The sequence below is a fragment of the Crocuta crocuta genome, unplaced genomic scaffold (assembly GCF_008692635.1).
Source record: "Crocuta crocuta isolate KB4526 unplaced genomic scaffold, BGI_CrCroc_1.0 scaffold73, whole genome shotgun sequence".
Classification (NCBI taxonomy): Eukaryota; Metazoa; Chordata; class Mammalia; order Carnivora; family Hyaenidae; genus Crocuta; species Crocuta crocuta.
In genome coordinates, this window is record NW_027529443.1 from 6,573,490 (window position 1) to 6,589,841 (window position 16,352).

General features: G+C 44.2%; 1 protein-coding gene across 1 annotated transcript in view; it reads right to left on the reverse strand.

The window, feature by feature from the left end:
• VWA3A (von Willebrand factor A domain containing 3A) overlaps positions 1-16,352 on the reverse strand; it is a 62,379-nt gene that overhangs the window by 23,640 nt on the left and 22,387 nt on the right. Inside the window, exons 9-17 of the mRNA XM_077760516.1 lie at positions 14,623-14,748; positions 14,190-14,298; positions 13,888-13,953; positions 10,144-10,269; positions 8,902-9,037; positions 8,691-8,794; positions 6,839-6,919; positions 6,333-6,427; positions 4,640-4,759 (exon numbers count right to left, since the gene is read on the reverse strand). Of these exons, the coding sequence (XP_077616642.1) occupies positions 4,640-4,759; positions 6,333-6,427; positions 6,839-6,919; positions 8,691-8,794; positions 8,902-9,037; positions 10,144-10,269; positions 13,888-13,953; positions 14,190-14,298; positions 14,623-14,748 (963 nt within the window). The remainder of the gene's footprint in view (positions 1-4,639; positions 4,760-6,332; positions 6,428-6,838; positions 6,920-8,690; positions 8,795-8,901; positions 9,038-10,143; positions 10,270-13,887; positions 13,954-14,189; positions 14,299-14,622; positions 14,749-16,352) is intronic.

Sequence of the window (16,352 nt, forward strand, 5' to 3'; positions counted from 1 at the left end):
TTTTTTTTTTTTTTTTTAAGTTTATTTCTTTATTTTGAGAGAGAGAGGGAGACAGAATCCCAGGCAGGCTCAGTACTATCAGCACAGAACATGATGCGGGGGCTGGAACCCATGAACCATGAGATCACGACCTGAGCTGAAACCAAGAGTCAGACATTTAACCAACTGAGCCACCCAGGCACCCCAACCCTGTCCTGTTATTAAAAATAACTTCCTCTTTCTACCAGGGACCACTCTATTAGCCACTTCTCTTTCCCATGTATGGACGAGCTCCCTGGAAAAACAATGTCCCAGCACCTCCTTACCCCTCAACCCACTGCAGTCAAGCTTCTGGTAGGGTCTCTGGCAAATATTAACAATGACCTCCGTCATGATCTTACTGTCCTGAGATGGAGTGCTGCCTCTATAGCGTGCTGATAGTGCAGAGCCTGCTTCGGATTCCCTCTCTGAAATTCTCTCTCTGTTCCACACACACTGCCCCTTGTGTGCTCTCTCTCTCTCTCAAAATAAATAAATAAAACTTAAAAAAATATATACCCAATGACCTCCTTCTCCCTCATGCAAATATCTATTGTAATTGGATAATAAATTCTCTATTACAGGTTGATAAAAATTCTAACAACATCCAGAGAGTAAAAATTCCTCCAATTTTATTCCCCAGAAAAAAATTCTCTTAACTTTTTACCCTATATTCTTTTACTCTATATTTACTCTATATTCTTTTGGATTAAAAAAAAGAAGAAGAAGAAAGCATAGGAGTGTCTGGCTGGCTCAGTCTGTGGAGCATGCAACTCTTTATTTCAGTTGTGAGTTCGAGCCCCACAATGGGTGAAGAGAGTACTTATAACTAAAATTTTAAAATTTTAAAAATAGGTAAACATATAAAACTTGTCAAATCAGTGAGCTGTATCCTTGAAACTAATGTAATATTGTGTGTCAACTATACTACAAAAAAACAGAATAAGTAAATACATATTTACAGAAATGAAATTACACAGTACGTGCTATTTGTAATCTATGTGTTCCCTTTCATTGGGACTTACTGAGGATGTTTTTCTAAATGCTCATGTGTAACTCTCCCTCATTCTTTTGAATAATTGCACTGTCAGGATTGTTACACCAATTTTGCCAATGATCATGTGGTTTGTTTCCAGTTTTATCCGCATTAGAACTCTGTACTGAACAACCTAGCATGGTTATCTCTGTAAACTTGGCTTTGTATTCCCTTCAGATAATATATAAAGGTTTAACTTAAAAATTTTAATTACAAGGGCTATACCAAATTACACTTCTACTGACAGTTTCCAAGAGTTGCCCTTCTCATTGCATCATCACCAGCACTGGCCATTGTTATTATTTTAAATCTTTTAAATATTCAGTTGCCAAACTGAATTCCAAAAATCCTCTATCCAATTGTTTTGTTATCAGTGAGCTTTACTGCCCAATTCAGTGGTTTCCTTCATTCTTCCTCTTCATGCTTTGCTTCTGCAGAATCAAACTCTGCTTCTTTCTGAGACCTGGCTTCTCAATACTGTTCTCTTCTCGTTTTCCTGCTACCTCTCTGCTGCTCCTCTCCTGTGTTCCTCTGGCGGTTCCCTCCAAATGTCAGAGCCTCGTCAGTTCTGTCTTTGGTTGTCTTCTCTCTCCTTCACATCTCCACAGGTGCAATTCATGCACTTCGTGTTTTGAACCACGTCACCAGAATAGTGAGAGCTCGGATACCTGTGTTTCCTAGCTAGAACGTTCCACTGGAGACCCTACGAGGACATCTCCTCTTGGAAATCTCCAGCTCTTCATGGCTAAAACTGTCTTCTACTTCCAAGATCTGCTCCATCTGGAACATCTTCTCTTCACTGTTCTCTCATCCCCTAGCGCCGCATGGTAACGACGTTTTGTAGATTCTAACTCTGCAATAGTCTCACATGCATCCCTTCCTCCATGGCCATGGCTCAAGCCTGCTCCACGCTAGTGCAGACCACTGGAGCAGTCCAAATGGCCTCCAGCCCCCCAGTATCACATCCCTTCAACGCACCCTTCACACTGTGACTTGAGCATTCAAGATCTGATCGTCTTATTACCTTGCTTAAAATCCTTTAATGCCTGTATGTCCCGTAGTATAAAAGCTGCTGCGCACACCTTGCATGTATAAACCCTTCATCACCTGTTTTACTGTCATGCGCAATCTCTCTTTCTCAGCCTGTAACCTACCGAACTCCCTGATGGTCTCCCAAAGGTCCAGTCTCTATTCCGACACAACACACAACACTCCATAGTTCCAACACCTCTATGCCTCGTGTTGTTCCCTTTGTCTAAAATCCCTTTCCTCCCCACTCGGCCCCATCATTCCCATGTGCTAGGCAAACACCTGCTCATTTGGCAAGACTTGGCAAAAGGGTCAATTCCTCTGTGAGCATTTTCTGACCTCATTGTGCTCAGACAGGATGTTCTGACCCTGCCTTCTGCCTATTTCTGTAGAAAACAGTTCATAACACATTTTTTTAACATGCCTGTCTCCCTCTACTAGACCTCAAGTTCCTTGAGAATAAGTATTATGCATATTCACTTATGCCCAATGCTGAGCACAATGACTGGTATACGGCAGGCTTTCAATAAAAGTTTGTTGAATGAATGGATGGAGATGGATGGATAAATTAATGAAAACATTGCCTAAAATGTATCTCTAAGTATTTTTTTCTGTAGCATTTATTAGAAAAAGATTAGGCTCTGGTACAGAATAATATATATTAACCGCTGTCTTAATTGGTTTAGAATACTCCCGATTTAAGGGACACCTGGGGGGCTCAGTCGGTAAAGTGTCCAACCTCCGCTCAGGTGATAATCTCACAGTTCGTGAGTTTGGGCCTCGCGTCAGGCTTTACGCTGACTGCTTTGGACTCTGGTCTCCCTCTCTCTCTGCCCCCTCCCTGCTCACACTCTCTCCCTCAAAAATAAATTAATAAACATTAAAAAAAAGAGAGAACATGCCCTTTTTGAAATGAAGTGGTATAAAAATGTATAATTCAAGTAGGTTCCTTTTCTTTCGCTCCTAATTAGTGAAAAAGGTATGCAATTATAACACTATATATATTTGAATTATATATAGCTATATATAAAGTATAAGTAACCAATATATAATTTAATAATTATAATTAAGTTAAATATAGTAAAATTAAATATAATTTAATGATTGTATACTAAGTTAATAATTTAAATATGATATATACAGTTATGTATAATTTAAATATGTATAGTTACATATAATTTTTTAAAGGTTTTATTTTTCTTTTAATGTTTCATTTATTTCTACGAGAGAGAGAGAGAGAGACAGCGTGAGCAGGGGAGGGTCAGAGAGAGAGGGAGTCACAGACTGAAACTGGCTCCAGGCCCTGAGCTGGCTGTCAGCACAGAGCCCGACGCGGGGCTCGAACCCACGAACCACGAGATCCTGACCTAAGCGAAAGTCGGACCCTTAACCGACTAAGCCACCCAGGCGCCCCTTAAAGGTTTTATTTTTAACCAATCTCTACATTCAATATGGGGCTCAAACTCACAACCCCAAGATCAAGAGTTGCATGCTCCGCTGACTGAGCCACCCAGGCATCCCAGTTATATGTAATTTTTTAAATACATATGGGGCACCTGGGTGGGTCAGTCAGTTGAACAACCAACTTCGACTCAGGTCATGATCTTGTGGTTTGTGGGTTTGAGCCTCCCATTGTGCTGACAGCTCAGAGCCTGGAGCCTGCTTCTGATTCTGTGTCTCCCTCTCTCTCTGCCCCTCCCCCACTCATGCTCTGTCTCTGTCTCTCAAAAATGAATAAACGTTAAAAAAATTTTTTTCAAATATATATTTTAAGGGCACCTAGGTGGCTCAGTAGGTTAAAGCGTCCAACTCTTTATCTTGGCTTGGGTGATGACCCTGGGGTCATGGTTCATGAGATTGAGCCCTGCACTGAGCTCTGTGCTGACAGCATGGAGCCTGTTTGGAATTCTCCCTCTCCCCCTCTCTCTGCCCCTTCCCTGCTTACTCCTTCTCTCTCAAAATAAACAAACACTTTAAAAGATATATTTTTTTTTACATACAATATCAATATTTTTATGTATATATCAAATTATTTATTTATAAAATATATCATTGAAATATATAGAATTATATATTATATAGTAATACATAATTTAAATATGTGTTACATAGCACTATATATAGTATATATATACTATATATTATATATATATGTATATATACATAATTAACATTTGAGATTGGAATCCTAAGCATATGACATATTGTGGGTTGCTAGACATGAGCTGGGATCTAAGACCGGGGCACCCTTGGGGGCCCTTCTTTTTCTCTTTCATGTTTATCAGCTCAGAATCCAAATGGGGCAACGGGCTGAGTTACTTTATCTTGGCCGATCAAGCAGTGTGTTTTGGGGCCACTTACACCTTTGCCCCAGTGGGACTGTCCGGCAACCATTTAATTATTCAGTACCCCAAACAAGATGATTCAAATCAGATAAGCTGATGGCCACCCTAGGATGCTGGGTGCTGGTAACATCTGTCATCTAGCCACCTGCCGGGAGCCTCAGCACCCACACCCCGTACCCCCAGCCCCCCCCACCGGGACCCAGGAGCCTACGCGATGAGGTTGAAGCAGTCCTTGTTGGACAATTGCTCCTCCAGCAGAAGCCGCAGGGAGTGCTGGATATGAATAATGTACATGGAATTGGTCACAGAGATATCCAGCAGTATAACCACCCTAAAAAGAAACACAAGCTTTAAGAAGAGAACCGAATCTCTCAGATAATGTTTATTTTGTTCCATTTTACTATTTAAAGTTTTTTCCAGGGAAGTTCTACATGCCAAATTCACAGCTGGCCAAAATCTTTTCCGTAGTGTGAGGTCAACAGGAGTGGGTTTACAACAGTAGACTAAGGGGGTTGTGGAAGCTTCCGTCCCAGGGAGCTTCTGTCTCATCATGGAGTAAAGTCGCATCATGGTGGAGATAATTTAAGGGGCGGGGGACACCTGGGAAGCAGGCATTTCCCTGTTTTAAAGCCCTAACATTCAATATTATTATAGGTTGGGATCTCTGTAGGGGAAACAAATAAGGTAAACAAATTAGATGGGGACTTAGGTGTATCTGAGCCTCTGGGGGAAATAAATGCATTTTTTTGTTTCCTCTCTCTGTTTTAAGATCCTTAGCCCCATCTGGTCTTCCTTCACGACTTCAAATCAATTCCCAACTCCATCTTCTACTCTCATTTTGAGACAACAATTATGGTTCTTCTTCTTCTTTTTTTTTCTTAGTTCATGTGCTGCCAAAGCCAGCATGAGACAGCAATTATGGACAGCAGAAGCAAATCCTCTGGATTTAGAGTCAGAGTTCCACTTACTGTGTGACTTAGGCAAGTCACAAAACCTCTCTGATCCTTCTTATATTTAACTAGGAACTATTTATAAGATTCCTCATAGGTTTGCTCTGAGAATTAAGTGACTGAATAGTATTAACAAAGAACTATATATGACTCCTCATAGGTTTGCCTTGAGAATTAAATGACTGAATAGTAGAGTACTTTGTAAGTAGGAATGCATCCAATAAGGTATGGAATGGTAATGATGGCTATAATGGCTGCCAATTGTTTCTCCCTATGCAGAATCCATTACCTCCTGTCACAACAGCATCCTGATTTTCCTTTGGAAAACTCCTCATCCTCTATCAGTCCATCTGAACTGGATGGAATAGAACGACCCCAAGCTTGAAGGGTGGGCATTTGACCTTAGGCAATTAGAACATCACTCTGACCGCCCAGGCCATAGTGAATAGTCCATGGAAGGGCCCCTGCCCCAAGCTCTGGGAATGCTAAACTGGTAGAAAGCAAGTCAGGAGTTTCAGGTGGCTATCCTGCTACCTGGAGGGGTAAAGCCTGCCTGAAAACAAAGCCAAGAGGGAAGGAAGCAGAAATGAGAGATGGAGAAAGATCCCTGACATGCAAGAAACCCTGGATGGAGCCATGCCTGAAGACAGCAATCAAATCTATCTCAGAATTTTCAGTTACCTTAACCAGACTTCCTTGCTTTGTTTAAGCCAATATGCATTTAGTTTCTGTTGCTTTTTAATTGAAAGAATCCCAAGTAAACACAATGATGATATTATTGATATTGATGATGGTAGTGGTGACTTTTTCCTTCAGGGATTCTGCTGAGTTACTGTTGGCCCTTAATCTAGTGATGGTTTCTGATGCTACTAACAGGCACATCATGAGTTTGATGAGTGTGTATATCACACACTGGACTCACAAAGGCCAAGAGTGCTACTTGAGGGAAGGTACCTTTTTTCGCAGACGGTGCCCCAGATTCTTCTGCTGGCCAAGGAGAGCCACTCGATCCGCCTCTCATACATTCGCATAGCTCTGCTGAGCTGTTTCTGTAAATCCATAGGCCACACAGAGTGAGTGATGGATCAAAGGATGGCTGGTTAAAGGGTCTTTGGGAGAAGGTTGGCTTCTGGGGATGGGATGTCAAGGCCATGGGTATCCAGGCAGTATAAACATTCCACTAAATCATTGATGAGTCTGCCACAAGACCAAGAAGTCCAAATATTTCATTGCCTCAAATGGGAGAGGAAGTAGGTCTTGCCCCAAAAGATTAGAGACTTTTGACTGGTCCCTCTCTGGAGAGCAAGGGGAGAAAGTTCTAGAAGTGCCTGGAGGCAGAGAATAGTCTCTGTTTATAGAAGGAAGTCCATCAATGGTTTGGTGTCTCCACATTCTATGATGCCTTCCTCACATTCTCTCTTCCCATACCCATATTCTGGCTGATCGGATCCACTACTAACCTGGTACTCATAGAGGAAGGGCAGGTCCACATGAACATTCTTTACTGTCCCGTCATGCCATTCAAATTGTACCATTGCCTTCTGCACTCAGGTGTGGCCAGAATGGGCAGCAGATGAACAGAGCACATGTAAAGAATGACTGTAAGTTTAATTCGGGTACTGGGCTCTCCAAATCAGATGCATAAGAGGGAACTGGGCTTTGAGCACATCTGGGGTTGGGTTATGCCTCCCTAGTCACTGCCATGACCGGAGCTGGTGGCAGAAGACCTTCAGGACAGTGGTCCCTGAATGCACCATGCCTGACAGCAAGCCAGGCTTCCCTTCTGGGGAGGCTCTTCCAAACATCAGGGTCCTGATTACAAGATATGGCTGGAGGTTTTGTAATAGAGTTGGAGACCTTGAAGCATACTGGCCATGGGTTCCTAGGTTTGGGAACCCTGAGAGACCTTCATGAACCTTTTGAAAATCTAATTTTTATCCTCTACCAAGTTGTCATATCCATCCACCCGGTCATTCATCAATCCACTGCTACAGTGATCTATCCCACTTCCCTTTCATTCTTCCATCTTTCCATTGACATTTCTCTTCACCTATTATTCTAGCCTTTCATTTCTCCATCCTTTCATTGTACTTTTTAATCTTTTCATCCTTTTTAGTTCTGTCATTCATCCTTCTACTTTCCCCTCCATATTTCCATCCATCCATCCATCACCTATCCAATCATCCATCCATCCATCCATCCACCCTTTTATCTATTCATTCATCGCCATTTCTTTTATCCATCCATCCATTCATTCTTCTTTTCCTGCTTTTTTCTATCCTTCCTTCTACACAGTTAGCCCTGCGAGGAACATTCATTGGCTGCTTACCTGTATTGGATATTGGGGATACAGGGCTGGAGAAGAGTTTGTCTTTTTTTTTAAATGTCTTTTTTGAGAGAGAGAGAGAGAGAGAGAGAGAACGCACAAGTAGGGGAGGAGCAGAGAGAGAAGGAGACAGAATCTGAAGCAGGCTCCAGGCTCCGAGCTGTCAGCACAGAGCCCGATGTGGGGCTCAAACTCACAAACTGCGAGATCATGACCTGAGCCGAAGTTGGACACTCCACTGAATGAGCCACCCAGGCACCTCGAGAGTTTGTTCTTTTAAAGGCTCATACACCAGTGGGGGTTTAGACACATACACATATCAACACATTACAAGAGCTGGAGCAGAGCTGTACCAGGTACAGTGAGGACACAAGGGGAGCAAGTGTGTTCTGAGCGCAGAGAGGAAAACCTTCAAGGAGGAGGTGACTAGAGTACCTGACTTTCTCCCTCTTGTCCCATCTCTCAAGGTTCATTTTTCAAATCTTTTTTTTTTTTTTTTACATATAGTTTATTGTCAAGTTGGTTTCCATATAATGCCCTCATTTTTTAAATCTTTGCAAAACAGCAGTTGGAGTAGATCTGATGAGAGATCTAGAGTCCGGGGTGGAAAGCCTGCATCCTACTCCAGACCCTCAGACCTCTGCTCCCTGTGATCTGACTCAGGACTCTTACTTCTTTTTTTTTTTTTTTAATATTTTTATTTATTTCTAGGAGAGAGAGACAGCGTGAGCAGGGGAGGGTCAGAGAGAGAGGGAGATACAGACTCTGAAACAGGCTCCAGGCTCTGAGCTGGCAGTCAGCACAGAGCCCGACGCGGGGCTCGAACCCACGAACTGCGAGATCATGACCTAAGCGAAAGTCGGACGCTTAACCGACTAAGACATCAGGCGCCCCTGATGACTCTTATTTCTTGAACATTTAAGAAGGGAAATGTCACAAAGGAGCTCCCCTGCAGAAGACTGAAGAGAACTTGGACTGTGAGTTACCTCATAGATAGATGAAGACACAGTTTTCTGGAGAATAGGCACAAATTCCTCCACGGGAGAAAATGCGTTGGGTGCCAGAACCTGATAAAGGCTTAGCTTTTTGGCTGTAAAAATAAATAGTGAGTTTTGAAGTACAACTCGGAGCCCCAGAGGGTTCATGCCATTTAGTTAGTCACCTGAGCCCTGGGTTCTGCCCTCAATGGGGACTTACCTTTTAGGCCATTGATCTTTAGCCATTCTGCAGAAGTCTTGTCCAAGTTTGGGAACTCAATTGTGAGGGGACCCTCATGCTTTGGGGGTTTACGCAAGAGACCTGTGAGTGGCCCTTTTGCAATCTCTGTGGAAATCTAAATTAAATTTAAAAGCCCTCATTACAATATCATATTTTAGAGCCAGGAATTCCTTAGTCTCCCCAACCCACCCCAGTTCCCGTGAGTGGAGAGCATCTGAACATATTATCTGGCAAATTAAGGCAATTCTGCCTTCCCCTCCCTCCATCCCCATCCCCTTCTCTGGAGATTGCTAGAATTTCCAGAGTAAGAAGATGTCCCCAGAAACTTGCTTCATCTTTGATTTTTCTGTCATCTTCATCCCTTCCCCACCCTTACCATCAAGATCGGCACCTTGGGCTCCAGGATGACAGACAGCCCCTCCATGGGCTCTTAACACAAGGCTTCAAAGAAGTAAAAAGTAATTCCCACACCAGACCATTTCAGGGCCCTGATCTAGCCCAGCTTCTCCTTGCCCACATATACAAACTGAACACCTGAGGTTCTGAGATGCTAAGTCATAACTCACGTATAAATAAGACACAGAACAGCAATTTCCACACTTTGGACACTTGAGCACTGCCTTCATGAATTTTGCTGTATCTGAAATATCACTGTACTGTTGTTTAGAAGTTTTTTAAAATTTTATTTTAAAGTAATCTCTATACCTAATGTGGGGCTCGAACTCACAACACTGAGATCAAGAGTCACATGCTGCTCTGATGGAGCCAGCCAGTCCCCCCAAAACAGCTCATAGCTTTGATGGTGCTGCATCCATGAGCTGGTCACGTGATTTTGCTAATGTTACAGTAACAAAGTCACCAGGCAGGTGCCTTTGTGCTGAATGCCAAAGACTGCCTTCAAGACGGCCCACTCTGTGTGGCTGAGGTTTTTAACCTTCTCCACATTGGGAGGAAGGGAAGGGACAGTGACAGATGGGATGGGTGGCAGGAGCCTACTGGCCTTTCTCTGAAATCAATTTTTCACCTAGAAAATCCATCAGGATCCTTCCAGCACCGGGGAAGGCCCACTCAGCTCAGGACTGTCAGGTACAGCAGAGGGCACAGCTTTGCCTTGTTTTCCTTTCAGCACACGGGGGCCTCAGCAGCCGTGCCCTCAGAGAGACAGGTGAGAAAGGAGAACGGAGTGAGGCCAGCTCCAGAATCTTTATCCATGCCACCTACCTCCGTCATCATGCCCGTTAGCTCCTCACAAGGGGTCCTGTTGTGCAAGGCTTGGATGTGGCTCAGGAGGCTCTGGGCCTTCTGGATTTCTGCCAGGATCTGGTCCATGTCCCAGCTGGTACAGACCTGGGGTAGTGGGAGTAACAGCCATTAGAGGTCACTGGCTACTAGCAGTGGCCAATGCAAGGCAAGCAGTCATGTCATTCTGAAGCTGAGTGGAGGATTGTTTAAACCAGACATTATCAAGCAGGGTTCATTCGGGCACCTGGGTGCTCAGTCAGTGAAGGGTCCAACTTCAGCTTAGGTTATGACCTTGTGGTTCATGAGCATTGGGCTCTGTACCAGCAATGCAGTGCTTGGGACTCTCTCTACCTCTCTCTCTGCCCTTTCCCCACTTGTGCACCCTCTCTAAAAATAAGCAAATAAACTTAAAAAACAAAACAAAACTAGGGTCCATGTGCTAGATACAGCCTGCAGATGTGTTGTGTTCCATTTCTATGGCATTGGTCTACAGTGTTTTGGGTTGTTTTTTTTTTTAATTTTTATGTTTATTTTAGAGAGAGAGAAAAACAGAGTGTGAGCAGGGGAGGGGCAGAGAGAGGGAGATGCAGAATATGAAGCAGCTCCAGGCTCTAAGCTGTCAGCACAGAGCCCAACACAGGGCTCAAACTCACATAGCGCGACATTGCACTCAGAAATTTAATAGACTGAGACACCCAGGTGCCCCTGAAGTGTTTTTAAATAACTGAAGGGTTTTCTTTTTCTTTTTTTTTTTAAATGTTTTTTTTTTTTAATTTATTTCTAGGAGAGAGAGAAAGAGAGAGACAGTGTGAGCAGGGGAGGGTCAGAGAGAGAGGGAGTCACAGACTGAAACAGGCTCCAGGCTCTGAGCTGGCAGTCAGCACAGAGCCCGACGCAGGGCCCGAACCCACGAACCGCGAGATCATGACCCAAGCAAAAGTCGGATGCTTAACCGACTAAGCCACCCAGGCGCCCCAAATAACTGAAGGGTTTTCTAACCTTAAAGACATGAAGAACACTTTACACCCACTGGGCTGGCTACACACATAATTTAAAAAGGACTTGAACAAACACTGGTGAGGATGTGGAGAGCTGGTGCCCTGTGCACTGCTGGCGGGGACTAGGGGGATGTAAAACGGTACAGCTTCTGTGGAAACCAGTTTGGAGGTTCCTCAAAGAATTGGACACAGAATTACCACATAACCCAGCTTTTCCACTTGTAGTTATGTAATGCAAAATAGTTGAGAACAGGAACTCAGAGACTTGTACACCAATGTTCACAGCAGTTCAGAACAGCCCATCCCATCAGGGATGGAGACAACCCAAATGTCCATCAACTGATGAATGGATAAACAAAAGGTGGTACATCTAGAAAATGGAATATACTTCAACCGTGAAAAAGAATGAAGTTCTGAGACAGGCTACAACATAGATGAACCTCGAAAGCATTACACTAACCAGTTGGTTAAGCTTCTGACTTTGGCTCCACGCATGGTCTCACTGTTCATGGGTTTGAGCCCTGCATAGGGCTCTGTGCTGACAGCTCAGAGCCTGAACCTGCTTCAGATTCTGTGTCTCCCTCTCTCTTTGCCCTTCCCCTGCTCACACTCTTTCTCCTCTCAAAAATAAAAACTAAAAAAGAAAAGAAAATCTTATGCTGAAAGAAGACAGACACAAAAGGTGTATGATTCCATTTATATGAAATACCCAGAATAGGTGAATCCATAGAGACGGGAAGCAGATTGGTGGTTTCCAGGGGCCATGGGGGAGGGGAGAGAAGGAGGAACTACTTAATGGGTATAGAATTTTCTTCTGAGGGGATGAAAACATTTTGGAACTGGGTAAACTTGGTGGTTGCACAACATAGTGAAAGTACTAAGAGCTTCTAGTTGTTCACCTTTTTAAAAAATTTATTTATTTATTTATTTTGAGAGAAAGTGAGAGGGGGAGAAGGGCTGAGAAACAGAGAGAGAGAATGCCAAGCAGGCTCTGCACTGTCAGTGGGGAGCCCAATGTGTGGCTCGAATTCATGAACTGTGAGATTGTGACCTGAGCCAAAATCAAGAGTTGGACAGTCAACTGGCTGAGCCTCCCAAGTACCCCTAATGGTTCACTTTATGTTATGAGTTTCAACTCCATTTTTAAAAAATGTAAAGGAGTCCCACATATATACAAATCCAGATTTCTGGCTCTTGAAAAATCGGAAGACCTGGCAGCACTGGGGTCACTTTCCTCTAGAGCAACAACTGGCTGGGGCTGAGCAGAGGTGCCTCTCTAGACGGGGCATCCGCTGCCTAGTCCTCCAAGCCCCACCCACTCTCTGCTGCCCCCCACCCCCATCGGAGTCAGCTGTAGGGTTTATACTATCCTTCTACTGTTATTTTGCTCATATTAAAAGAAGACAGGGGCATCTCAGTGGCTCAGTCCGTTAAGCCTCCCACTCTTGATTTCGGCTCAGGTGGTGATCTCATGATCAGATCAAGCCCCACATCGAGCTCTGTGCAGACAGCGTGGAGTCGGCTTGGGATTCTCTCCCTCTTTCTCTCCTTCTCTCAAAAATAAACAAACTTAAAAAAAAAAAAAAAGCTGAAGACAATGAAATTTGTTGTACCCGTATCTCTATCAAGAGCAGAAAAACAACAGAGAAACCAAGAGGGCTATGGGTATTAAGATAAAAGATTTCTTTTCTTTATTTTAAAGTTTGTTTGTTTATTTATCTATTTAGAGAGAGTGAGTGCCTGACACAGGGCTAGATCTTATAAACTGTGAGATCATGACCCGTGTCGAAATTAAGAGTCAGATTCTTAACCAAATGAGCCACCCAAGCACCTATCTATTTTTTTTTAAGATTTTATTTTTAAGTAATCTCTATACCCAACATGGAGCTTGAACTCACAAGAGTCACATGCTCCACCACGTGAACTAGCCAGGTGGCCCAAGATAAAGGATAAACCAGCCAGTTTCATTCATTTATTGTACCTTCCTAGCCCCTGTAGTCCATGGCCTCAACAAACAGTCTGGGAAGTGACAGAAATGACATAACCAGAAGCGGTGTTACCCAAGGAAAATGTTGCCTGACATTGGCTCCTTGGTGTGAAATGCTAGACATTGTGACACTTGAACACTGTGAGATGTGAATATTCATTTGCTTATGGCTATTCATGGTTATAGGCAAGATACAGCCTGTTAGCTGAACAGACAGTTGGATTCTCAATCTGCCAAACAGGTCCACACACACATTTACTAATTGTTACCTCCATTGTGGACACGTGGCACTAATGGATGGATTGTTACAGAACTGATCGTTCACCCATAATTGATGCTGCGGGTCCCCTGCAGTAACAAGGATGTATCTTGGAGAAAGACCTGAGGCAATTGATTCAGACTCACAGCTTTGATGGGAGGGAGCAGAGGTGGGGTGGGGCCCACGTTGTTGGTGACCGGATAGAGATTCGGGATTCTACCACCTAGGCTTTAAAAGGCCTCCAGGCACACCGGTGCACAATCAACTCATCATGCACACTGAGCAAAGGATCTCCTGTGACTTCACACTGTCCCTGTTATTCCCACATATTCATCTTAACCTGATTATACCGAAGGTGATGGTGGGGGAGGGAGGCAAGTATGCAGCATACTCTGTCCTGGCCCAGATCCCCCAGGGACAGCCTTAGAGCCAAGCAGGGAGGGAGGAGAGGGGCACAGCGTGTTGACAGAAGGGCTTACCTCGGTCTCTGTGCTGTAGCAGTGGTAGTAGCCTCCAAGAGCTTCTGCAAGGTTCTTTAGGACAGCCTGTGGGGGGTGGAGACAGGGTCAGCCCTCCGTAGGGCGACACCAGTAGTCTGACAAAGCTTCTCCTTGACTGAACTTCCCAACTGCCCCAAGGGAAGAACTAGGTGCAAGGAGAGTTGTGTTCTGGTCCGTAGCGTGTGAGAGGGTCCCTGTCCACGTACAGAGCTTCCAAGGGTGGCCCAGCTAGCTCACTATGGCCAACCCAAGGGAGACATTGGAGAATCCCGGGTACTTACAGGGGGCACCTGATTGCTGCATTTGTAGGTGATGAAGTGGGTGATGAGGTCCCGTCCCATGGTGGACTGTTGGATGTAGTCGGACAGAATTTCAGAAGGCTGATTTGGGCTGGGGAGAAGACAGACAAAGAAAAAGGGATGCCCCAGGTCAAATCACTTTGAGGACCATCCAGAGAAAACGGGAACATCTACCAAATCGAGCTGACGACATGTGTCCCAGGTCACTTGGGGAAGGCATGGGGAGGAGTGGGCTGTAGGACTGGCCTGCCCTGGCTGCCCCCTGCCTTGACGCCTGTGGACGGGTGGCCTGTAAACGAAATCCTTCTCTCGAGCATGTGTGAAGAGTCATGCTTGATGGTCTTTCCTCAAACAATGGATTGGTTCTCCAGCCCCCTTGATGTGGTCTGTTACTCACATAGGAAAGTAGACCTACCAGCTGCCCATTATGGTCACCAGAGAATTCAGCCCCTTCAGAGTGAAGATTTTCCTCAGAGCTTGTAGCAGATTGCCACCCTCATCAGGCTGGAGCTTCTTCACCCAGAGCTTGAGTTCCTGGAGACTGCATAGACAACAAACACCTAAACACGGCATTCTTCAGAGTGCCAGGCCCAGGACAAACACAAGCTCATTTCAGACTAATTCTTTTCTTTTTAAATTTTTTAAGTTTAGGGGCACCTGGGTGGCTCAGCTGGTTAAGCGTCTGACTTCAGCTCAGGTCATGATCTCACGGCTCATGTGTTCAAGCCTCACGTCGGGCTCTGTGTTGACAGCTAGGAGCCTGGAGCCTGCTTTGGATTCTGTGTCTCCCTCTCTGTCTGCCCCTCTCCTACTCATGCTCTGTCTCCCTCTCTTTCAAAAATAAATAAATACATATTTAAAAATAAAAATAAATTTTAAGTGTATTTATTTATTCATTTTTTGAAAGAGAGAGAGAGAGTGCACAAGCAAGGGAAGGGCAGAGAGAGGGGGAGAGAGACAGAATTCCTAGCAGGCTCTGCACTGATGGTGAGATGTGAGACTTGAACTCATGAACTGTGAGATCATGACCTGAGCCGAGATCAGAGTCAGAGGCTTAACCGACTGCGTCCCCCAGGCACCCCAGACTAACAATAATTCTTGAGGTGGATACCTTTATTCCGATTTTATAGACGAGAAGACTGAGTTAGGACTTGCCCAAGGTGATCCTGTAAGCAACTGGCAACACTGGGATTTCAAACCACGTCTGACTCTAGGACCTGAGGTTCAAGCAACTCTGCCCACCAGAGGGTCTGGGCTAAGTTCCTTCTCCCCCACCCTGCCACACAGCCCACAATCCAAGTGCAGGGTGAATGCCTGAACCCTAGGAGCACTCCCACAGGAGGTACTGTGGCTGTGTGGCCGCATCTCATGTGGACCGGGATACACTCCAGCCCTAAGAGGGAAGAAGACATGAAGCAGTGCTGTCTCCATTAAATACCTCACATGGCACCAGTGAGAGAGTTCTGCTCTTTCCATTTCTCTTTGATCAAAAAAAATAAATAAATAAAAACAAGAAAAATAAAAATAAAAAACTTCAACTCGTATTTAGTAAGTCTGTCTTTCATTATTATAAGTGTTGAATCTCCCTTTTAAACAAAGAGAGATGGGCGCCTGAGTGGCTCAGTCGTTTGAGCATCTGACTCGATTTTGGCTCAGGTTCATGAGTTCAAGCCCATGCATTGGGTTAAGCACTGACAGTGTGGAACCTGCTTGGGAGTCTCTCTTTCTTTTTCTCTCTTTCTCAAAATAAACAAGTAAACCAAAAAATAAATAAACAAAGGGAAAGCAAATCCCAGGCCTACTGTCTTCTCTGGCCGATAGGTTTCAATTTGGAATTTAATATTATTGTTTAGTTTGCTTTTGTTGTATTTATTGTATGGCTGCATTCTAATTATAGCAAGTGATATGGGCTTCGTGGTTATAGTACTGATCGTTTCGTTCAATAATCCATGTAAAGTTGATGTTTTAAAATAGGACATGTGGCAGAGATGTGACATAAATCACAGGAGTCGTTCAGCAATGACTGAAGATGAAAAGTTCTTGTCTATGACCTCATGGTTACTTCCAGGTCTAACATTCCAGAGATTGCCGTCTAACTGGAGTGGCAACCACAGCAAAAAAAAAAAAAAAAAAGGTCTTCTGCAC